The sequence below is a fragment of the Belonocnema kinseyi genome, chromosome 4, assembly GCF_010883055.1.
Source record: "Belonocnema kinseyi isolate 2016_QV_RU_SX_M_011 chromosome 4, B_treatae_v1, whole genome shotgun sequence".
Taxonomy (NCBI): domain Eukaryota; kingdom Metazoa; phylum Arthropoda; class Insecta; order Hymenoptera; family Cynipidae; genus Belonocnema; species Belonocnema kinseyi.
In genome coordinates, this window is record NC_046660.1 from 51,673,469 (window position 1) to 51,699,687 (window position 26,219).

At 28.8% G+C, this 26,219-nt stretch overlaps 1 protein-coding gene across 1 annotated transcript in view; it reads left to right on the forward strand.

Annotated features, from left to right (window-relative positions):
• Positions 1-2,428: 2,428 nt before the first annotated feature.
• LOC117172053 (protein cortex-like) overlaps positions 2,429-26,219 on the forward strand; it is a 510,305-nt gene continuing 486,514 nt past the window's right edge. Inside the window, exon 1 of the mRNA XM_033359792.1 lies at positions 2,429-2,795. Within this exon, the coding sequence (XP_033215683.1) occupies positions 2,667-2,795 (129 nt within the window). The 5' untranslated portion in view covers positions 2,429-2,666. The remainder of the gene's footprint in view (positions 2,796-26,219) is intronic.

Sequence of the window (26,219 nt, forward strand, 5' to 3'; positions counted from 1 at the left end):
TTTTGTTTGAAAATATAAAAAGTTAATTAACAAAAAATTTTTTTTTTTGAGAATATATCAATAAAATTCATTACAATGAATTTTCTTTCACATGTACATCATAAATTGAGTATCACATGATATAATGTAAATTAAGATAAGTTTGATTACAAATTTTGTTCTGTGAAAATGAATGAATGATGAATAATATGAATAATTTAATTATTTTAAAAATGAAACTGTAGGTTTGGTATAAAAAATTGCACATTCAACGATTATTAATATTAATATTATAATACTATAATATTAATATTATAATTGAACATTAAATAAATTTTAACTTTACAATTTCCACAGGTAAAATAGTTAAATTTTTGAAAATTTTTGACGAAAAATTTAACATTAGGTATTTCAACCCAAAAAGATTTTAATTTTACAGCAAAACAGTTTATTTTTCGAAAAAAGAAATTTTTCAAACAAATATTTAAATTTTCAACAAAAAAGATTTTCAACGAAAAATGGATTAGTTTCAGTTAAAAAAATAAATTTTGAATTAAAAAAAAAATTTTTAACAAATGAGTTAAAACTTCAAATAAAAAGATTAATTTTCTACCTAAAAAGATAAATTTTTAACCAAATATGTGAATTTTAAACGAAATAGGTTAAATTTTAAATTAAAGAAAAGAAAACGAATTTTCAACAAAATTTTTAAAATTTCGACCAAAAATATTAATTTTCAACCACGAAGATATGGTTTCACTCAAGAAGATTCATTTTATACCATTATTTAAATATTTTGTATTGAATATATAAATTTGCAACTGAAAAAAAAAATTTGATGTTGAAAACATTATTTTCAACAAAAAAATACGAAATTTTCAACAAAAAATTAAATAATTACATTTTTAGTTGGAAAAGTTAATTTTGAACAGAGACAACGAATTTTCAACCAAATATTTAAATTTTTAGCTAAAGAGTTGAATCTTCAACCAAAAAATTAATTTTCAATAAAGTAGTTTAATTTTCAACTATGTATTTGAATTTTCAACTGAAAAAGATAAATTTTTAACGAAAAATGGAATGATTTCATTTTCAGTTAGAAACATTAATTTTCAAAAAAAAAAAAAATAAATAAATAAATTTAACAAAGAGTTGTATTTTTAATCTAAGAAATAAATAGTCTACAAAAAAACTACAACTAAAAATATTAATTTTATAACAAAAAAATTGAGTTTTAACAAATTACATTAATTTTTATCCATATAGTTAAATTGTGAACTTAAAAAAAGCGAATTTTCAACAAAATGTTTAAAATTTGACTAAAAAGAAATAATTGTCAATAAAAAAAATTAATTTTATACCAAAAAAGGTTAATTTTTGTAAATAAATGAAATTTTAACTAAAAAAAGAGTAATTTGGTGTTAAAAAAATTATTTTTCTTAAAAAAATTTTTTTCCACAAAAAATGGAATAATTACATTTTTAGTTGGAAAATCTAATTTCCAATAAAGATCACGAATTTTTAACAAAATATTAAAATTTTCAATTAACGAAATATTTTTCCAATCATTAAGATAAAATTTCAAACAAGATGATTAATTTTCTACAAAGAAAAAATGAATTTTTAAAAACTACATGAATTTTAAAACTAAAAGATAAATCTGGGCTAGCATCCGCACATCAAGAATATGAGAATCTGCAATTGTCCGTTCGATTTTAATGAAACTTGTTTTTTTTTAAATTTTAAAAATTTTGGGAGCATGCTGAATTTTTCGGTTGGATTTTTTTAAAATTATCGACATTTTGGGGACTGATAATGGAACTTTATTGCAATTCGGAGGTATTATAAATAAAATTATATATTTTTAAACTACAAACTTTTTAATACAAAATTTTTGATGTTTTGCCTGAAAAAAGCCCAAACAAATTTTTTATTTAATTTTTCGTGAAATTCTCGCTTTTAATTTTTGTTAAAAATTGGATAAAATGAAAAAAGATAAAAAAGGAATAAAATTCAATAATTTATTCCGGAAATGTCGATAATTTAAAAAACAGTCTAACCCAAAAACTTAATATAGCACTACAATTTCACCAAGTTTCATTTAAGTCGAACGACCACTTGCAGATTCTTATTTCCTGACGTTTACTGACCATTATCAATTATTATTATTATTATTATTATTAATATTAATAATTTTTTTCAATCATTCAAATATTAATATTTCTTAATAATTTTCTCCATTTCCCAGTGAAAAAGAAAAAAAAAGTAAAGGTAAGTAAAAAAATCTGCACCGGAAAGAATTCGCTAATTCAATTCTGTCTTTCATTTGACAATCACATCGCTATTAGAAAATCCTGAATTATGTAAAAGTTCTGGATCAAAATATTGACTTCCTATTCACGTTTATTTTTCCCTGAAGGTGACTACTTCAGTTTCGAGTTTTCTCTTGTGAAGAGAAGACCAGCGTGTCAAATTATGAACAAGCAGATTAAAAATATTGCATTTCAAAAATGTTTATAATAAAGTTAGCTTTTTTATTGTTAATTTTAGTTGTGTGCAAAATATTGTTTTTTTAAATGTGTTGTCTTTGTGACTTTTTTTTAGAATCAGAGATTTTATTTTTAAAAAATCTTTCTCGAGCATTGTTCGTTTTTTTGAGTTCCTTGAAGTGTTTTTGAACTTTTTTTATGAAATTAACAATGCAAAGAATGGTTCTCGAAAGAAGATACGATGATCCTGCCCAAATTGACACGACACCTTTGCGTGGAAACTTCGTCTCTCTTCCAAGACGTTTGATATTCAAATATTTTTCGCCGGTGAGTTTTGAGAAAATAATTAATTCCGAATTAAATTTCTTTCTAAACAAGTAGTGTGACGATGCTTCCAAAATGTATTAATCATTGTTGTTGAAAACCTGAATTGCTTTTCGTTACTTGAATTTGTTTTAAATCTAAAACTTGAAAATTAAATCTGCAAATTAAAAATATTATACATGTTTTATGTTAGTACTTTTCGACCGAAATTAGTATTTTTATAAAAAATATTAGTATTAAATAAATAAAAATATTAATTAGTATTTTCATAAAAAATACTAATAAAAATGTTCCGAAGAAGGCTCAAAATTTCTAACAATCTTAGGTTGTGTTATCTTTTTCACCGGAAATTGGCATTTTGTGGGTGGCCGCTAGACTATTTCCCATTTTAGATTTTTACTTTTTAAGTGTAGATTTTAATTTAAAGAATTTTAAAATGTAGTTTGAAAGACCTGAAAAATTAAAAATTAGAAGTGTTTAAAAGTTAAATTTTTTATAAAAAAAAACATGTTTGGTTGGCAAACTGTGAATATAAATTAATTAATAATTTTTAAAGTTGTATCAATTGTAATATAAGATTAAAAAAGTGAATAATAATTAATTTTAAAAGGCGGTTCGAAATTAGTTTACAATTTCAGAATTTTGAAATTTTAACTTGAAACCAAATATTGATTTCGGCTGATTTCGAGAAAAAAATTTAGAAGTTTTTTAACGAATTTATAAAGTCTTCAGAAGAGTAAAAAAACTTTCCTAGGAAAATTGAAAATGATTTTTATTTTGAGAAATTAGTTTGAAGAGAATATTTAAAAAGATTTAAAAAGACTTGAAAAATTATCAAAAATAAATGTGGAAGATTTTAAGCAAATTTTTTTTATTTTGCTGGATTGAAACAAAAAATTATTAGGAAATTTTTTTGAAAAAAGTCGAATCATTTTAAAAGATGTTTAGAACTTCTAAAAAAATCAAAATTTGAAAGCATTATAAGGAGTTGTAAACTCTTTGAAATAAAAATAATTTAACTTTTCATTTAATAAGTTTTAAGTATCTAAAAAAATGTAATCGTTCAATTTTTAATTTTATTAGCCTAAAATTGATTAACATGATATAAATGAATAAATTAAATTTATTAATTGATTCTTCAGTTTAGAGCATTACAAATTATGAAGTGGATTTATATTTTTAGACCTGAATTTGAATTTTTGAACTTTATAATTTATAAAAAAATTTAATGTTCAATTTGGCAGTAAAACTCTATTTAATTTATTTATTATTGAGTATTTGAATACAAAATAGTAAATTTAAAGAACTTTTAAACTTCAATTTAAAAAGTTTAAAATTCAAGAGTTCCACTTTGAGTGCTTTCATTTGCGGCTCAGTTTTTATTACTGCAAAGGGAAAAAATTTTGGTTTTAGAGTTCGATATTTTAAATTTCATTGAGCGTGAAAAATGATTGCGTACCCGGCGAAAACCGGAAAATGACCGGGACTATTTTTCTTTGATTAAAACGGCCGTCTTGGTATTTATTTAATATAAAAATCATTACAGTTAAAAAATTGAATAATTATTTATGGTTTAGAATCATAATCTTAAGCAGTTTTTAGTTCTGTTATGTTATGTAAAATTGAATAAATTTCAACTTTAAATCATTAATATGTATTGAGGAGTCTTCATCTGCAGATATTCAAAATTGAAGAATTTTAAATTGCAAATCATTAATATTGTGATTTATCGAAAATGTAGAGCTTTAAATTGTAAATCTTTCAAATTGAAAAGATTTCATGTTTGACAATTCACAATAAAAAATTATGCAATTAAAAATGCAGTAAATTTGGACAAAATCCATGCAAAATTTCTTCAATCAGAAGATTTAGATTTAAAGAATTGAATTTTGATTTTTTTAAATATATTAACTTACGAATTATTATTTGTACATCTTTAAAATTCAAGAGCTTTTAATTTCAACTCTTCACTCTTTAAAATTTTATAACTTAGAATTGTAAACCTTTACATTTGAAGATTTTATAATTTTGATATTTTACAATTTGATGTTAGACAAATTTTAAGTATTATGATTAAAAATTCATTAAATTTGGATGATTTACATAAAATCATAAAGTTTCGAAGCAGACTTGAAATTTCTGGAATTTTAGGATGTGTTACTTTTTTTCTTAAAAATGAGCATTTTGAAACAAAACTCATGAAGATTACCAATTTTCAACAACTTTTGCTTATCTTAGCGTTTTAGACAGATAATGGGTATTTTTAATGAAAAAAGTTTAAGCTTTTAAAGGTTTGTAAGTTTTGACCAGTTTCCGGTTATGATTGCGTTTTATATAAAAAAACTGGTATTTTGAAACAGCTAAATACCTATATTGCCGACCTTACTTTATCAGTTCAATGAATGTTTTTTTGAACCTAAAAACTTTTTTTTGTAAATAAAATATCGATCTCAAACTTTGAGAAATGTAAGAGCCGAAAGAAAACTACGTTAAAGTACAAAGCTTAATGATAAAAGATGTAAAAAAATATATTTCAACAATCAATTCCAATGCCATCAGCTGGTAACATTGTACACGAAAATACGAAACCTGGCGGCCTCCAGAAGAGGCCTTAAAGCATGGACATAGGAAACAAGGGACTAAGCATTCCGTTGCGGGGGCGATGCAATGAGGGGGAGGACCGTCATCTTTTGATGTCCCACAACAAACATGGCAGCGCCCACATGTTTATAGTTTCATGCACAGTTTGTTGGCAAAAATGCTTGTGCGCATAATCAAATGGCACATCGTAAGATGGCGGCTCTCCCCACTCATGGAATTCTCCCCCCTCCCGTGTATTCAACCCCGCTTGCCCAAGTTAGGATAGTATGCCTAGTCCCGTGTTTCCTATGCCCATGCCTTAAGGGCATGAGACACAGCTAAATACCTATATTAACGACCACACTTTTCAGTTCACTGAATGTTTTTTTGAACCTAAGAACTTTTTTTGTAAATAAAATATCGAGCTGAAACTTTGAGAAATATATAAGCGTACAATAAAGTACGTTTAGGTACTGCATTTTGGTAGGAACTTCACTGAAAATTATTTCATCTTTTTTCTGAACCTCAACATTTTTTGAACGTTCGAACTTTTTTTATACATAAAATATCGGCCTCAAACTTTGAGAAATGCAAGAGCCAAAAGAAAACTGAGCCTCATCTAGTGGCCGCCAGGATTCGTATTTTCGTGTACAACGTTATCGGCTGATTCCGATGGAATTGATTGTTGAAATATTTTTTTTTACATCTTTTATTATTAAGATTTGTACTTACACGTAGTTTTATTTCGGCTCTTGCATTTCTCAAAGTTTGAGACCGATATTTTACGTATAAAAAAAGTTCGAACGTTCAAAAAATGTTGAGGTTCAGAAAAAAGATGAAATAATTTTCAGTGAAGTTCCTACCAAAATGCAGTACCTAAACGTACTTTATTGTACTCTAATACATCTTCCAAAGTTTCAACTCGATATTTTATTAAAAAAAAAGTTCTTAGGTCCAAGAAAACATTCATTGAGCTGATAAAATGAGGTCGATAATATAGGTATTTGACTGTGTCACATGCCCTTAAGTTTGAAACAATCTTTTTGCAATTTTGGATACCCTTCAGGTTATATAAACTTTTTTTCACAAGAAATCGGTTCATTTAATCAAAAATCATTAGATTTCAAAGAAGATACACATATTACGTACATATATTTTTCGCCGTAAATGGTATCTTTAAATTTAAACAAAATAATATTTTAAAGCAGATTCACAAATTTTGAACAATTTAAGGTTATTTCGGTGCTTACACACCGGAAACCATTATTGTTAGAAGAAAATCACCTGATTTCAAAGAAGATACAAATTAATTGACAATTATAGGTTATGCTAAGCGGTTTTTCATCGCTAATATTGAGATAGATTTGAAGGAAGGTATTTATTTTTGAACAATTTAAGGTTATATTATGTCAGTATTTTTCTTCCTACCTTATTGGTATTTTTAATCAAAGTTATTTGATTTCAAAGAATATTCATAATTTTCAACAACTTTAGGTTAAGATAGGGTCTTATGCCTGTGATCTGCATTTAAAAATGAAAATCAATAGATTTGAATTAAATGATTTATGTTTAAAATAATAAAATATAGAACCTTGCACAATTTAATATTGTGTTAGTGTTTTTTGTTGGAAATTGAATTTTTGGTTTAAAAAATGATTAGATTTTAAAGAAGATTACTAATGTTTTAAAATTTTGATATTGCGTTGACATCTTACATTTAAAATTGGTATCACCGAAAAAACTGTCTACAAATCGAACGAACTTTAAAATATTTTAATAATTTTGGATTATGTTAGTGTTTTTCTTTGGAAATTGGTTTTTTTTTTAAATTGTGTTTTAAAGCAGATTCACAATTTTAGGTTATGTTGTTGTTTTAACATCGGAAATGAGTATCGTCGGTATTCTTATTAAAAAATCAGTGGATTTCAAAGAATATTAAAATTGGTTGAAAGTTTTTGGTTAGCGATTTTTACCTGAAATATCGATACAGATTTCCAAGAAGATAGACAATTTTGGAACAATTGAAAGTTATGTTAGGTTAGTGTTTTTCATCTGAAATTATTTGTATTTTTAATAAAAAATTATTTGATTTCAAACCATATTTACCATTTGACTTGAAAACTACATTTTTTGGTACAATTGTAGATCCCTTATTACTTTTGATTGAAAAACCGTAATTTTAAACAAACATCATTACACTTTGAACAAGATTTAGAATCTTTTAAAAATGTTGGATTATGTTCTTCGTCGAAAATTGTTGGTATTTTTAATTGAATCAAAATTATGTTTTAAATATTTCGTAGAAGATTCACAACTTTCTAACAACTTTAGGTTATGTTGGCGCTTGTAAACAGGAAATCCGTTATTTCAACAGAAATTCATTAAATTTCAAAGAAGATTTAGAATCTGAAATAATTTAAGTTTATTCTTCGCTATGTTGGTGTTTTTCAGCGAAAATTGGTATTTTTAATTTTAAACATCATAAGACTTGTCAGATTATCATTATCATTCAGTCATTAGGTTGATAATTTTTGGTTTTGTTTGCATTTTATACAGCAAATTGGTACTTTTAATTAAAAATCATTAGATTTCAAAGAAGGTAAAAAGAATGTTGGAACAGTTTCAGGTTATCTTAATATTTTTCACTGGAAATCGGTTATTTATTGACAAAACTCATTTGACTTCAAAATCAGACTCATAATTTTGAACAACTTTAGGTTATGTTAGTGTTTGAAAAGAAAAAAAATTGGTATTTTGTAATAAAAATTCAACAGTTTGATTTTCAATATATTTTATAACGATATTGGATATTAATTTTTAAGTTTAGATATAAACTTTCAATGATTATATGAAAAATATTATTCTCGCTTTTCTATTATTTTAGATAACACTCGCGCGCGTAGAGCCCCTGTTTATTTTATGCACTCAACACCCGATATAAGAAACCCTGGTGTACAGTATTCCTAGAACTGACGGCTTCCGCATTTTTCTTGATGAGAGTAGCCGCGGGACCGAAAGAGAGAGATAGAGAGAGAGGTGGTATTCAGTCAAGCGTGACAAACAGCTCGAGTGTCGCATTCTCAGCGGGTTAGTTGCATCAATTTGCATCATGCGCCCAATTCGATCAGAAATTATTCACGCGACCCTGCCTGTTTACTTTTGGATTTCCCTGATTCAGGATCAAGGCCACTGCAGGCCATGCCTGAAGCCGTTCTTATATCGGGAGTTGTGTATCTTTTTAATTTACAAATCGCTAATTAAAGAAAATAGGTTTTTACTCACCTTTATTTTTTGAAGCACAGTTACTAAGGCCAGCGATTTTACTTCGAAGATTTGTTGTCTCACGTTGGACATTTTTGGGATTTCCAAGGGCATTGCATTTTTAAATTTAAGGCACATGCCGCATAGAAACCCCAACTTTGCCTCAACGAATTCCATTGGATTTGTGATGAGGAATTCTAAATTATGAAAATAATGATGTTGGCGAAGCGAATCGATTGCTGTAATAAATAATAACGATAAACATACAGAAGTCTGGTTTCCAAAAAATGTCCAGTAAATTAAATTAAATTTCAAAACATTCTACTGATCGCAGAGTTAATTTGATAACAATTTTGTTTTCGATTATTAATTAATGCAAATATGAAGGCCTTTTCAACGCCGAACGAATTCTAAAAAATTGTTAATATTATTGTAATCTTGCTCTAAATTGAGGAATTATCGTAATCATATGGGTTGATTACATAACTTAAGTGCATATTAGATTGTAAGAGATCAATGAGTTTGAAACATTTCAAAAAGATTATAAAGATTCCAGAAGATATCGAAGATTTCAAAATATTTTTGGAAATTACAAAGATTTTCAAAGAATTTTAAGAGTTCTAAAAAATTGAATTTTTTTATACTATTTCAAATTACTTAAAAATATTTCAGAATATTTGTAAGATTTTACGGTGATTCAAAATACTTTAAAGACTCCAAAAGATTGCGGAATTTAAAAAAATTTCAAAATATTTCATAAGCTTTTAAAGATTTTAAAGATTCCAAAAAATTTCACATACTTTAGACAATTTTAAACATTTTAGAGGTTTCAAAGTATTTCGCAAAGATTTAAAAGATTTCAGAAAGATTTAAAAGATTCTAAAAAATAAAAAATATTTCATAATAATTTTACAAAATGTCGAGTATTTCACAAATATTTCATGGTGTTTTCAAAGATTTTACACAGATTTTAAAGATTCCAGAAGGTTACAAAGATTTAAAATATTTTTTAAAAATTCAGAAGAATTTCGAATATTTCAAAAGATTTTAGAAATTTTAAAGCAGTTCAAAGTATTTCAGAATATTTAAAATACTAGAATATTTGAAAGATTTCAGAATACTTCACAGAGATTTAAAAGATTTCACCAAGATTACTAGTATTCAAAAAGATTTCAAAAATGGAAAAATATGAAGTTTAAAAAAAGAATATTTGGGTAGCTTTCAAGATATTACAGATCGCAAATATTTGAAAGATTTTAAGGATTCAGAAACATAAAAAAATTCACATATTTTAGAAGATTTCAAATATTTCTGATTTAAAAATATTTCGCAAAGATTTGAAAGGTTTAAAAAATTCTGAAATATTTTACAAAGATTTGGAAGAATCCACAAAAATGCCAAGATTTACCAAAGATTTTTAAGATTTAAGAAGAATTTGAAAGATTCCAAAATATTAAAATTGTTTATAAAGTATTTTAAAGTATTTCAGAATATTTTCAAGATTTCAGAAGATTTTGCAGATATTTGAAAGATTTAAAAAAGATTCAAAACATTCCTCAAAGAATTTAAGATTTCAAAAGATTCCAAAGACTGTAGAACATTTAATAAATTTAAAAATGTTTCAGATGCTTTTAAAGATTTTAAAGATTTCATAAAGATGTTAAAGATACCAAAATGTTTCACAAGATTTCAGGAAGATTTGAAGAATCCCAAATGATATTAGGAGATTTTGAAGATTTTAAAACGTTTCCAAATATTTCACGAAGATTTTAAGAGATTTTAAAAGATTTCACAAAAATTGCAAAGATTAAAATTTTTTTTAAAGACTTCAAAATATTTTTGGAGATTTCAAAGATTTCCGACTAATATTAAGAGTTCTAATCATTGAAAATTTTTAAAGAATATTTCAAATTATTTAAAAATATTTCAGAATATTTTAAAGATTTCATGGAGTTTTAAAGGCTTCAATGACTCCAAAACATTCCAAAATTTTTTTAAACATTTCAGAAGCCTTTAACGATTTGAAAGCTTTAAAATCTATATACTAAAGTTATTTCAGAAGATGTTAAAGATTTCGAAAATATTTTAAAGTTCAAAGTTTCCAAAAAATTTCACATACTTTAAACAATTGAAAGATTTTAGAGGTTTCAAAATTTTTCACAGAGATTTAAAACATTTAAAAGATTCCAAGAATTTAAAAATATTTCATAATACTTTCACAAAGTATCAAATATTTTACAAAGATTTCACAGTGATTTGAACGATTTTAAAGATTCCAGAAGGCTACAAAGATTTTACAACATGTTTTGAAAAATTCGGAAGAATTTAGAAGGTTTCAAAAGATTTGAGAAATTTCAAAGTAATTCAAAGTATTTAAGAATGTCTGAAAGACTCACGAAAATCTCACAAAGATTATTAAGATATAAAAAGATTTCAAAGACTTCCGTTTCTGGCATGAAAGTCTAAAGTAGTGGGAATTGTTGATGCTGAGTATAAATTAAGGAAAATAGCGGAAGAGGAAAGAAAGAAGGGATTTGTTACTGGAATATAGCAGGATTGGAGAGAAAGGATAGGGAGTTTATGGGAGATTTGACACAATGGGATATAGTCATAATGATGGAGACGTAGCTAGATGAAAAGGGATGGGAAAGAGTAAGGGGAAGGTTATCAAGAGGTTACAAATGGCAAGTGCAAAATGCAAAGAGACAGGATGAAAAGGGCAGAGCAGTGGGAGGAATGGTGATGGGAGTAAGTAATGAATGTATAACAGGGAAAGATAAGAAAGACAGGAATGAACAAAAAGAAGGATTAATAGTAGAAGAGGCAATAATGGGAGGAGATAAGTGGATGGTAGTGGGGATTTATGTGAACGATGATATGCAGGAGAAAGCAGAGGAGATTAAAGAAATGATTGAAGAAAATAAAGAAGAGATTCGGCTGATAATAGGTGGGGATTTCAATGCGAGAACAGGAGATAGAGGAGGAAGGGAATGGGGAGAAGAGAGAGGAAGAAAATCCAAAGATAAGGTACTACATGGGGAGGGAAAAAAGTTGTTGAAGAGCTTGGAGGAGTTGGGATGGTATATCTTAAATGGAAATATAGAAGGGGATGAAAAAGGAGGATGCTAGGAGAAGTAAAGAGAAAAGTTATAAAGGGAGGAAAATATGGTAGAGAAAGAGATGAGGAAGAGGGCATTTCAAGGGAAGAAATAATTAAGGTTTTAGGAATAATGAAGAATGGAAAGGCACCCGGTTTAGATGAGATTCCAAATGAAGTATGGAAATATGGAGGGGAGGAACTAGAGGAATGGGCATGGATAATGTGTAATAGAGTATGGAGAGTAGAGGGGTGGCCAGAGTTATAGAAAGAAGGAGTAGTTATACCAATAGTAAAGAGAGGCAAGGGAGAGGATGTTAAAGATTATAGGGGGGTGACGTTGATGACAACACTGTATAAAGTATATGTAACTATTTTGTCGGAGAGATTGAAGATAGAAGTTGAAGAAACAAAGATCGAGTCACCGAATCAGACAGGATTTAGAAAAGGAATGGGGGCAATGGACAAAATATATGTTCTGAACTATCTAATAAATAAGCGAATTAAAAGGGGAAAAGGGGCAATGGTAGCAATGTTCGTGGACTTAAAGGCGGCGTTTAACTCATTAGACCGAGGAGACATAAAAAAAGTTATGATAAAAAAGGGGACAAGAGAGGGATTAATGAAGAGAGTATCAGAAATTTTTAGAGAGACAAAAATCAGGGTAAAGGTAGGAGAGCAAGTAGGAGATAGTTTCTGATTGGTGAGAGGTGTGAGACAAGGACGTCCTCTGAACCCACTTTTATTTAATTTATTAATATCAGACTTGGAAGAAAAAATAAGGAGAAAGGGTTGGGGAGGATTTAGGATAGGGAAGGAAAATATATATACACTGGCATACGCAGACGACATAGTGTTAATGGCATAGGATGAAGAGATGAAGAGATAATGAGGTTCAGAAAAGGAGGGGGAAGGAAGAAAGAATGGACAGGGAGATGGAAAGGAATAAAGTTAGAAGAAGTCAAAGAGTAAAAATATTTGGGATATATCTTGCAAACGCATGGAGATCATACAGCTCATATAAGAGAAAGGATAAAAAAAGCAGCAGGGGTAATGAAACAGATTATGGGGAAAAGGAAAAAGAAGGTTAAAAAAATTGGAGAATGTGGTTATTTGATACGCTGGTATGACCGGTATTAGGTTATGGAGCAGAGATATGGGGATGGAAAGAAAGGAAAGATATTGAGTGTTTATAAGAAAGGTATATACGGTGGACACTAGGGGCAGGCTGGAGGACGCCAGGATATATGGTGAGAGAAGAAGCGCAAAGGGATAAGTTAAGTATTAGAGCGGGAAAGAGGGCATGGAAATTTGAGACGAAGCTGAGGGAGAGAAAGGGAGGGGAGTTAGCGAGAAAGTGTTTGATGGTGGTAGAAGAGAGGAGAGGGAGGGCGATCGAATTAACGAGATGGGAAGAAGAAAGGAGGGAGTTCTTTAATGATAGCGAAATAAAAGACGGGACTGGAGTAAACTATGAAGAATTGGAGAAAAGGGAGACGGAAAGACACTTAATAGAAAGATGGGGGGCGATTGAGGCATCAAAATACAATAAATGGTATAAGATGATAAAAAAGGAAGGGGTGCCAAAGTATTTAGAAAAGGGATGGGGAGAGAGAAGGTGGACTAAATTAGCAAGATTTAGATTGGGAAACGAGGTAAGGTAGGGGATGTACTGGGACAAAGAAGAGAACAGAAAGTGTAGAATATGTGAATGGGAGAAGGAAACATGGGAGCATGTATGGTAAGGTTGTAGGAGAGGAATGGAAGATAAAGGAAGCTGGCAAAAATGTGGTTAAGATTCTAGGGGAAGACGGATTAGGAGAAGAATGGATGAAGGAGTTGGAGGGTGCTAGAGGAGCGAATGAGAGAGAATGAAAGAATGCACGTGAAAAAAGGTAAATGGAGGTATAAAAAAGTGAAAGAAAAAGGAAACGGAAGTCGCTTAGAGTAGAAGCGTAAAAATTGTAAGTAATGGTAAGGTAAAAGTTAAGTAGACTAAGATGCGTTTGCGTTCTCATCCTCTCTCTCTCTCTCTCTCGCTTGCACTCTCGCTTTCGTTCGCTCGCTCACTCGTTTGCTAATGAGTCCTAAATTACGCTATCGCAGGAAATATAAATAAGAAACTAGGTATAAGACTTTATGTAAATAGTTGTAATGAATGGAAGTCATGTAAACCCTTAGGGGACACATGAATAAAGAAGAAAAAGATTTCAAAAATGGAAAAATATGAAGTTAAAGAAAAAACTTAGGTAGAGTTTAAAATTTTACAGATCGCAAATATTTTAAACATTGTAAGGATTCCAAATTTTTTTGAAATTACATATTTTGGAGGTTTCAAATATTTCTGATTTAAAAATATTTCGCAAACATTTCAAAGATTTAAAAAACCTGAAATATTTTACAAAGATTTGGAAGAATTCACAAAAATTAAAAGATTTCCCAAGATTCAAAAATACTGTAGAAGATTTCTAAGATTTAAAAAGAAATTCAAAGATTCCAAAATATAAAAATTATTTAAAAAGTATTTTAAAGTATTTCAGAATACTTTAAAGAGTTAAGAAGATTTTACAGATATTTAGTAGATTTTAAAAAGATTAAAAGAGAATGTTGTTAATATTTTTAAAGGTTTTAAAGTATTTTTATCGACGTTTTACAAGATTTCAAAGATTTTAAAAATTACAGAAAACTTGAAAGATTTCACAAAATTTTAGGACGATTTAAAATATCCCAAATGATTTTAGAAGATTCGAAAGATTTCAAAACGTCTTCAAATTTTTCACAAAGGTTTTAAGAGATTTCAGCAGATTTCATAGAAGCTTAAAAGATTTGATACAAAAATTTAAAAGATTTCACAAAAATTGCGAAGATTAAAAAAATTTTAATGATTTCAAAATATTTTTGGAGATTTAAAAGATTTCAGAAGAATTTCAAGAGTTCTAAAACATTGAGAATTTTTTAGAGTATTTCAAATTATTTCAGAATATGTCAGAATATTTTTAAGATTTTACGGAGTTTCAAAAGACTTCAAAGATTCCAAAAGATTGCACAAAATTTGAAAATATTTCAGAAGCTTCTAAAAATTTGAAAAATTTCAAATATATATAATAAAGTTATTTTAGAAGAACTTACAGATTTTACAAATATTTAAAAGATTTCAAAGGTTTCGAAAAATTTGACATACTTTAGAAAACTAAAGATTTTAGAGGTTTAAAAACATTTCAAAAAGATTTAAAAGATTCCAAGAATTTGAAAATATTTGATAATAATTTCACAAAATGTCTAATATTTTAGAAAGATTTCACAGTGAAAGACTTCAGAATGTTTAAAAGATATCAGAATATTTCAAAGATATTTAAAAGATTTCACAAAGATTACTAAGATTAAAAAAGATTTGAAAAATGGAAAAATATGAAGTTTTAAACAAAAATTATTTATGTAGCTTTCAAGGTTTTCAAATGGGGCTTTCAAATACTTTAAAGATTTTAAGGGTTCCAAAACATAACAAAATTCACATAATTTAGAAGATTTTGAATATTTCTGATTTAATAATATTTCGTAAATAATTAAAGATTTAAAAAATTCTGAAATATTCTACAAAAATTTGGAAGAATCCACAAAAATACCAAGATTTCCCAAAGATTTTCAAGATTTAAAAATATTGTAGAAGATTTCTAAGATTTAAAGAGAATTTCAAAGATTTCAAAAATTCAAAATTTTCTAGAAGCTTTTAAATATTTTAAAGGGATGGGAAAGATTTGAAAGATTCCAAAATATTTCAGAAGGTTGTAAAGATTCCAGCAGATTTCACAAGTCATTGCAAAATTTCGAAACATTTTAATAATTTCAAAAATAATTCAAATATTTTAAAAATGTTCACGAAGATTTCTATACAAGATTTTAAGAGCGATTGATTGGTATAAATTTGGAAAATAAAAATTCGCCGCAAATTACCAAAATTGTTGAGATATTGAAATAGGCGCGACTAAACAAATGCCAGTCACTTTTACAAAATTCCTTCACTTTTTCAGGACTTCCAGGTCTTGACTGAGAATTTTTTCTCCCTTTTTTGTGGTAAGAAATCCTTTAAGGTGGAAAATTATTTGCAAGTTAATTATAATTGCAATCTCATGTTCAGTCATTCTAGACATGACGATGCACCTTCGACGGCTTTACGATAGAGAAACTGCTTTTATTTCGGGTCATTTGCGTTTTATTAAACCGGTTATAACGCCGCACAAATGATTAATATCGATTATCGCGACTATGCGGCTGTTGAGCAACAAATGTAAAAACATGTTGATTAAAAAAAAAAGGAGAAAAATTATATCGAATTGATCGTGACGAGATTTTTGTAAAGTGTAGCGATGAAAGGAGTCAGCGACTGAGAAATTGATTTAGAGGCTTGATTAGAGTTTTGCTGTGATCATAGTCCCTTATACCCTGTTTTCCTTTTTTTCCGATTTATTTTAAAAGCTGCGAATAATGTTGCAAATAGAAACTTATGATATTAAAAAAATGCAATCAATATTTACTAAATTTACCAAACTCTACAGAATTCAGAACATTCTTTAGTATTTCCCAAAGCCCAAAAATGCAGTGAACTCTCTAAGAACCTCTTCACCATCCATATTTTACCAAAATACAATAAACACCTTGAGGTCAAAATGCAATAATTTAATAATGCAACATACAAAATGCATTAAATCTTCCAGAACTCCGTATACGAACCCACAAATCCAAAAAAAACCTTAAGTCCCTTGGAACACCAGTTAAAATCTTGTTAGCGCTAAAAATATGAATTGAATTTAAAATTGATTAAATTCTTTAACAATGATCATTATCTAAAAATGAGGTAAACACTTTTAAGACACCATTTACCAATCCCCAAACACCAAAAACGCGCATATCTTTCTAGGATTCCAATTATCAATTTTATAATCTAGAACGTCCTTTAGCATTGCCGAACGCATTGATTGTACATAGTGTACTATGTACAATCAATCTCAAAAGTTTCCTATCTTTGAAATGATTGATGAAATCGGCAAAAAAAGGTCGATTATTAATTTGTGTAAATCTTGATGGAGGGTTCTAAGCACACTTCAGAAAAAAAAATAATTCAGGTTAAAATGATTTATTTAACAGTAGTTATTTAGAAGTTTAGTTTTTCCTTTCTCTTTGGGGAACAGTTACAATTCTTATTTAATGCTAATGATCAAGGCCACATTTTATTCTTCGAAGGATTCTCTAAATTTCTATTTGGGTTAATTTTATTAAAAAAATAAATTTAGAAGTCATACAGTTATTATTGTTATAAACCACCATAGTTTACATTTTAATAAAACTTAGTACCAGGCTCACCTTTCTTAGTGCTTATTATTTATTATCCAAAATTTACAACACGACCTGGCCCATCGTGTGAAAATAAGTTCTGAAATAAAAAAAGTGTTGTCAAGGCGTGACGTGACCCACTCGTTACGTGGCCTTAAATAAACAATTTTAACCTGAATTATTTTTTCTAAAGTACACTTAGAAGCTTCCGTTAAGATTTCCAGAAATCAATAATAGATCTATATTTTTATTTACCCAAAGATTTCAAAGATTTCACAAATATTTTAAAGATTTCAAAAATTCGAAAAAATCTGACATATTTCAGAATATTTCAAAGATTTCAAAATATGCAGAGAATATTTGAAGGATTTCATAAAGATTTAAATGATTCCAAGAAATCAAATAATTTCAAAATATTTCACAAAATCTGGAAGCTTTGTAAAGATTTTACAAAGATTTTACAAAGATTTTACAAAGATTTTTAAGATTCCATAAGGTTTCAAAGATTTTAGAAGAATTCACAGAGATTTCATAAAGATTTAAAAGGTTTCACAAATATTGCAAAGATTCTAGAAGATTACAAAAATAGGACAAACTTAATTTTTTTAAAAATAATTCAGAAGCTTTTAAAGATTTTAAAGATCTCCAAAAGATTTTAAATATAATAAAAAATTTAAGGAGGTTTTAAGGATTTCGAAAAATAGAAATATTTTGAGGATTCTAAAACATGTAAAAATTCTGATATTTTAGAGGATTACAAATATTTCAGATTTTTAAATATTTTGGAAAGTTTTGAAAGATTTTAGAAAGATTTAGAAGATTCCGACATATTTTACAAAGATTTGGAAATTTCCCAAAAATGACAAGATTTCCCAAAAATTTAACGACGATTCAATGGATTTTAAAAAGGTTTTAGAGCTTTCAAAAGATTTATAAGGTATACAAATATTTGAGAAGATTTCAAAGATTTCAGAAGAATTTCCAAGATTTCAAAACATTTAAAAAACTTAAAAACATTACAAAGTATTTCACAAGATTTTTAAAGATATTTGAAATGTTTTAAAAGGACTCCAAATATTCCTCAAAGAATTAGAAGTTTCTAAAGATTGCAAAAGATTGAAAAAATCTTAAAATATTTCATAATCTTGTAGAAGGTTTGAAGGATTCTGTAAACAGATTTCAAAGATTCCAAAATGTTTCAAAATATTCGACATGTTGTGGAAAATTTTAAAGATTTCGTAAAGGTTTTAAACATTTCAGAAAGATTTTAAAGATTCCAAAAAGTTCAAAAAATTTCTAAGTAGTTTACAAACATTTGGAAGATTTCAAAAAGATAAAAAATATTCCAAAAAATTAAAAGAATTTCAAAAGATTTCACAATAATTAGCAAGGATCTCCAATATGTCATAAGACTTCAAAGATTTTACAAAGATTTCGAAATATTTAAATAATGTCTGCTTGTGCTAAAAAATATAAACCGAATTCTATAGGCTCCCTTTGTCGAACTCCTAATATTTGCAAAATTAGTTAAACCCTAAGGACTGCCTTAGACAATCCTAATCGTCTAAAAATGAGGAAAATCTTCCAGAACGCCATTTAGCAACCATCTAACAGATGAAAATGGATTTATACCTCTATGACATCTTATAACAAACCTTAATACTTAAAAAAGAATTAGGCCCTCTGAGGACCATTAAAAGTCCCTAGCTCCTAAAAATTAAACTCTGTGCTATAAATCCGTTTATTTTGATCACTCTAGGATTCCATTTATCAAGTTCCTAACATGTAAAAAATGCATTGAACAATCTAGGACTTCATTTTGCATCCCCACAGTCCAAAAACGCATTAAGCTCTCTGGTGCCTGTTTACCAACTACTAAAGCTTAAAAACATATTATACTCCCTAAGGACTCGTTTACCAACCCCTTAATTCAAAACACTAGCTAGGAGATCATTTATCAATCTCAAAACCCCTTAAGGCCTTAAATCCTCCAGCAGCTCCGTTACCAACTTTCAAAGTCCAAAAAGTTTGAGTCCCCTGGGACTTATCATCCTGCTACCGCAAAGAAAAAAATTAATGAATTTTATAGGTCCCCTTTATCAAACCCTTAATATTGACAAAACGAGAATTAAAGATAAGAAAAACCCTCTAAGATGAAATTTTCTAACCAACTTTCACCAACGAAATACGATTATATCCCTATAACTCTGAATAACAACTCTCAATCATAAGAAAGCATTCAATTCTCTTGGACTGTTTGACAACGCCCTCACTCCTAAAAATGCACTAAACTTTCTTAATGTCCCTCTTCTAACACCCGAAGCCCAAAAAGTGTATGTCTTTCTAGGATACAACTTATAAACTTGTTGATATCTAGAAAATGTCTTGAAACATCATGGACGTCCTCTAGCATTCCCAAAGCCCAAAAACGCGTTAAACCTTCTAGGAAACCCTTCACCAACCCCATAGTCCAAAATTTCGCCAAAAACCTCGAGGGACCCCCCCTAAAACAAAAAAAAAAGGCATTAAACTCTCTAGGATCATCCTGCATAACCCCCAAGACCCATAAAAGCGTATGTCTCTCTAGACATCTTCATGTATCCTGTAATCTGATGAAAAAAACGGATTAAATCATCTAAAGCATTCGTTAGCATTTTCAAAGCCCAAAAATGAATTAAATCCCCTAGAAACTCCTTTATCAGCCCCAAAGTAAAAAATGTGTTGAGTCCTCTAGAACACCATTTACCAAACTTTTAACACTTGAAAAATGCATTTAACCAATTAGGATCAGTTTACCAACGTCGTGACCAAAAAATGCATTAAATCCTCGTGGTATCTTTTAGAAATCCTTCAAACCAAAAAATGCATACAATTTTCTAAAATCCTCTTTCCTGACCACAAAGGCTCCTGTAAGCGTATGTTTCTCTAGAAACCAAAAGGTTTTCTGTTTCCTAACCTCAAAAATACATAAACAATCTAGGTATCTGTCTAATATTTTGTTAAACCCTGCAGAACACCATTTGAAAACCTTCTATCACTTGAAAAATATATTAAACCAATTAGTATCTATTTTACGAACACCGTTACTCAAAAATCTATTAAGTCCTCGGGGGGTCTTTTAAAAGCCATTTAAACGAAAAAATGCATTAAACTCTCTAGAATTTTCTTCCTTAATCCCCAAGACCCACACAGATTCCTATATTTCTAGAAACCTATAGAGATCCTATAATCTAACGTAAAAATGGATTAAAATATCTAGGGAACCCTTAAGCACTCCCAAAGCTCAAACACGCAGTAAACTCCTTACAAATTCTTTTATCAGCCCCAAAGTCTAAAAATGTGTTAAACCCTCCAGGACACCATTTACTAACGTCATAACACTTGAAGAATGCATTTAACTAATTAGGACTAGTTTAAAAAAGTTGTAATACAAAAATACAATAAAACCTCGGGGGATCTTTTACAAACCCTTCAAACCAAATAATTCATTTAAGGCCATGCGACGAGTGGGTCACGTGACATAATTATACAAATTTAGGACCAGCCCCACAATTTTTAGTGCTTCTTGTTCAGTATCCCAAATTTCCAACTCGACGTGGCGCTTCGTGTGAATATAAGTTAGAAAATCAAAAAATGTCGCTAAGGTAGGAATCTGGACACGTGACTCACTCATGAAATGGCCTTAACTCTGTAGAATTCTTTTTCCTAATCCCAAAGGCCTATAAAAGTACATATCTCTCTATAAACCTATAGGGATCCCATAATCTAAAGTAAACAATAGATTAAACTATCTAGGGCATCCTTTAGCACTCCGAAAGCCGAACAAAGCATTAAACTCCCTTAAAACCCCTTTATTATCCCCAAAATACAAAAAAATGAATTAAACTTTCTAGAATCCTGTTTAAACATCACCAAGGAGCATAGAAACGTGTATAGGCTCAGAAACCTTACCTTTAAAATGCGTTAAACAGTATAGGACGTACTTCGGCATTTCCAAAGCTCAAAATAGTATTATAGCCTCTAGGAACCCCTATAGAAATTCTAAAATAAAAAAATATATTAAACCTTCCAAGAGAATGTTTAATAACCTCTTAACAACAGATCACAGTCGGTCCCCTTTTGTAGCTAATCCCATTTTCCTTATTTCCTCCCTTAAACTTCTTAAAACTCTTACAATACCTCGAATCGAGAATTTCGACCTTTTTTAAGTTTTTGCCCATCAATTTCGATTATTTTTTTAAGAATAATAAACAGAAATATAATACATTAGAAAACGACACTTTCTTAAAAATTGTCTATATTGATTTCAAGGATTTCCTAAACGACTTTCAAGTTGTTGGTCCTAAGATACAAATTTTTTTTATTAGGTCTAATTTTTTAAATAATGTAGAATAAAAAATAATATGATTGATCAATATTTGTTAATTTTATATACAAAGAGTGGCACCGAAGCTAGCCTACTTTATGAACATCCCTAGCCACCTGGGGAAAAAATATGTTACAGGTATCATATTACTCGTCATTGAAAACCAAAATAAAGATAGCTTTTCTTTTTTTAAATTTCAAAAAATTACTAAATAGGGATTTTCAACCTCTAAATAGGGGAAATTTTTTGAAATTGTCTAAAAACGAAAAGTAATGCTCATTTTGGTTTTCAATGACGTGATACCTGTAACATATTTTTCCCCAGGTTGCTAGTGAGTTCCAAAAAATAGGCTAAAAACAGCCTATTTTGGTGTCACTCTTTGATAAAAAAATCTAAAGTTCAGGCATTAAGGGCATGTGACACAGCTAAATACCTATATTACCGACCTCACTTTTTCAATTCACTGAATGTTTTTTTGAACCTAAGAACTTTTTTTGTAAAGAAAATATCGAGCTGAAACTTTGGAAAATGTATTAGAGTACAATAAAGTACGTTTAGGTACTGCATTTTGGTAGGAACTTCCCTGAAAATTATTTTATCTTTTTTCTGAACCTCGACATTTTTTTAACGTTCCAACTTTTTTTATACATAAAATATCGGTCTCAAACTTTGAGAAATGCAAGAGCCGAAATAAAACTACGTTTAAGTACAAGTCTTAATAATAAAAGATGTAAAAAAAAATTTCAACAATCAATTCCATCGGAATCAGCCGATAACGTTGTACACGAAAATACGAATCCTGGCGGCCACTAGATGAGGCTCTAGAGGATTCGTATTTTCGTGCACAGCGTTACAATTCAACCGAGCGTTACTTCCAAACTACACAATATTTTTGGCTCAAAACTTTGGACTTACAAATAAACATAGTAGCTAATCTCTCGGAACTAGCCTTGTTTGCAGCTAATCAAAAAAGTTTATTTCATAAATAATTTCCAGATTATCGGAAAGGCAGAGATAAAAAACGACGTAACCTCAAAATAATGCATATGCATAAAATTTTTATTTAGCACAATAAATTTTTTTTGTTATTATCCCTCAAAAAAGAGTCCGGGGACGTCCGTTAAGATATTTTATAGCATTTTCGAATTCAGTTTTAAAAATTTTTCATTTTTGTGGGAAAAAAGCCCGGAAAACTGTAAGTATCACATGCCCTTAAAGACAAGTATATTTTATATTCAACAGACTTGTTTGAAATTATCCTCACAGGGATGAAAAATTAGTTAACCTAATTATTCGAGAACATTCATTAACGTTATAAACAAAAGCTCTATTCGACCATTCATTAACCCTTCCCGGCATACATTTTTCAGGGAAACGAGTTTTCATGAAAATTGGTACATAGGGATTTTTGGGGTCGCTGATTACGAATCTGAACTCAGATGTTGAAAATTCGAAATGGCGGGTCCAATATAGCGGCTAACATTTGGCATATTTTTTTATTTTTTTTTCTGAAAATTGGTATACGGGGGTTTTTGGGATCACTGATCACGAATCTGAACTCAGATTTAGAAAATTCCAAATAGTGGATCCAATATGGCGATTTAAATTTGGAATATTTTTGGATTTTTTTTTTAGAATTGGCATACCGGGGTTTTTTGGAATCACTAATCACGAATCCGAACTCAGAATTAAGAAATTTTAAATGTCGGATCCAATATGGCGGCCAAAATTGGAAATTTTTCTTTTTTTGAAAATTGGTGTACAGGGGTTTTTGGTATCTCTGATCACGAATCTGAACTTAGATTTTGAACCTTCAAAATGGCAGGCCAAAATTCAAAATATTTCTAAATTGTTTGTTGAAAGTTGGCATAGACAGGGGGTCGCTGATCTCGAATCTGTATTCAAAATGACAAATATTTAGAACATTCAGATTTGAAAAAATATACACCTACTCACCGAAAACATGGATTAGTACCAATTTTATGAATTTTTAACATTTAAATTCAGATTCGTGATCAGTGACTCGAAAAATCCTCGTACATTAATTTTTGTTTAAATCCAGAAAACTTTATTATTTTGACCACCATATTGGATCCGTCATTTTGGATTTTCGAAGTCTGATTTCAGATTCGTCATCAGCGACCCCGAAAACCTCTGTATACCAATTTTCAGAAAAAAAAAAAATTCCAAGTTTCGGGCGCCATCTTGGATCCACCATTTTAAATTTCCAAAATCTGAGTTCATATTCGTGATCACGGACCCCAAAAACCCCAATTTTCAAAAACCCAAAAACCCCAATTTTCAGATAATATACAAAAATATTCCCAACTTCGGTAGCCATATTGAATTCGCCATTTTTAATTTTCAAAATCTTTGTCCAGATTCTTATTCAGCGACCCCAAAAACCCTCAAGCACACATTTTCATAAGGATATAATGGAAAGTTTTTTCAATAATGAATTTTTTCAGCAAAAAAGGCTTTTTTTCATCTTTGCTTATAAGTATTAACAGATTATCTTGAAAATTCAGACCCTTCGCAAAAAAATTTCAATTTCATATAATCCTGCGAGCTTGAAATTCAAAAAAAAATCTGTGTAAAATCCAATAAAAACTACTCTGAAATCACAAAAAATGATATGAAAAAAGGTGGGAATACGGTATTCCAACCATGCCGCAAAGGGTTAACATAAATTCATTCTGCTTGCGCTAAAAGGAATTTAAATTGATTTAATAGTGATGTTCCATCAGAAAACTTTATCCGACCATATATGATAATCCTATAAAAGAAATTAGGTAAGCAAATCCACTATTAAATTAAACTTTTTTAAATCATCCAAACATCATTTAACACTCCAGAATCCTATAGAACAACCCCCTAAGTCCTACGAAATTCACTAAAGAAATGATTAAATAAATAATAATAAATGGTTATAATAATTAATGCCCCGTTGTCAACTCAGAATAGTTTATATTCAACAAAGTTAATAAATTAGAAATTTTCAGTGGGACAGAAACGATTGAAAAATCTTGTCGATTCTCAGGGCGGAGTAGATCTAAAATATCGATCGAAGTGAACGAATGTGCGCAAGTACTTGGCAGCTATTATGAAAGATTTACGTTTCTAGGTTTCCTCAGTAGGCACCTGAGGCCACATAGAACCCTCATTTAAAGGGCAGACTTGTGCTATATTAGCAACAATATACTGCGAGGATACGTAATGATTTCTTCGAGTTTTGTGGGGCACGAGACTTACCGTGCCCCACAGCACAGTGCCCAGCACCATAATGTGATATATATCTTTTTTTTTAAAAAGATTCAATATGTATGGCTATTTAGTAGCCGATACTCGTTCTAGTTTGGATTTATTTCCCCATATTTTCCCTACGACTTTTGTACTTCAAACTTTTTTGCATGCCTCCTATAAATATTTATACCAAACATAAAAAGAATTGTGCCCTATTTTATAATTACTCGATGTTTATTGTTCATTGATCAATTTGTGTGATTTTCTGCAAACAACAAGTTATAAGTCAAGTTACCTCTACTAAAAACTTTTAATTTTGCGTTCAAAACGTAATGAGCTATAAAATAAATGATAATAAAATGTCTGAAAGATGTTAGTTTTGTTTGAGTTCTACCTTGCTGATATGTATCTTACGCAAAATCTCTAAGGAGCAAAAGAAGTCCACAAGTGAGGAAAAGGTTTCATTTTTTTATTTTCGCAAATTATTTTGGAATCTTGAAGCCTTGAAACTGATGAGACACGATTTCATAAACACTTTCCTTAAAATGGCTTTTTTATAAAAATAAAATATTCATTTTTTAAATGAAGATTAAAACACTCTAATTAAAACGTTTTTAAATTAGAAGAGATTGAAAAAAATATTTTAAATGTAGAAAAATGGAATTTTATCGAGAAGAATTTTCTGGAAAAAGATCAACTTTTATCCAAATAGTTACATTTTAAACCATAGATATGAATTTTCAAATAAAATTATGAACCTTTAACTAAAAAAAGGAACTTTTAACAAAATAGTTTAAATTTTAACCAAGAAGCTAAATTTTCTACCAAAAGAAAAGAGTTCTAGACAATAAATGTAACAGTTAATATTTTAATAAAAAAATGTTTTACTTTTCAAAATAAACTTTACATCGTCCAAAAAGATGGATTTTCACAAAAATAATTAAATCCTCAGCAAAAACAGATGACATTTTAACAAAGAAGATTAATTTTCTGCCAAAAGGATAAATTTTCAACATTTTATTGTTTATATTTGAACTAAGAAAGATTTTATTTAGATCAAAACGATTCCTATCTATTAAAAAAAGACGAATTTGGAAAAAAATATTTTAATCCTCAACTGAATAGAATAATTTTGGTGCCCGACACTTGCATTATTAACCAACAAAAAAATTAAGTTTCTACAAAAAGATATTCTTACATCTTTTGTTTTTCCCAAAATTTTTTGAAAATAATTAAAAATTTAAAAAAAATGGCCTTCCAATCTTCCAGATTTTCTTCGACAATTTTAACATCTTTTTTAATTTTCTTAAAAAATTAATTATTGAAATTGAAAAATCATTTTAAATTTTGCCAAAAATTTTAAGAAGTGTTGTTGAATTTCTTAAAACTTTTAAAAATTCTTAAGAAGCTTCACATTTATTATTCGAAATCTTTAAAAATCTAAAGTTTGTTTCAACCATTCTAAATCTTTTTAAATTGTTTTCAATTTTCTCTGAAAATTAATTTATGATCGAAAAAAATCATTCAAGGTTTACAGGTGATCTTCAGAATA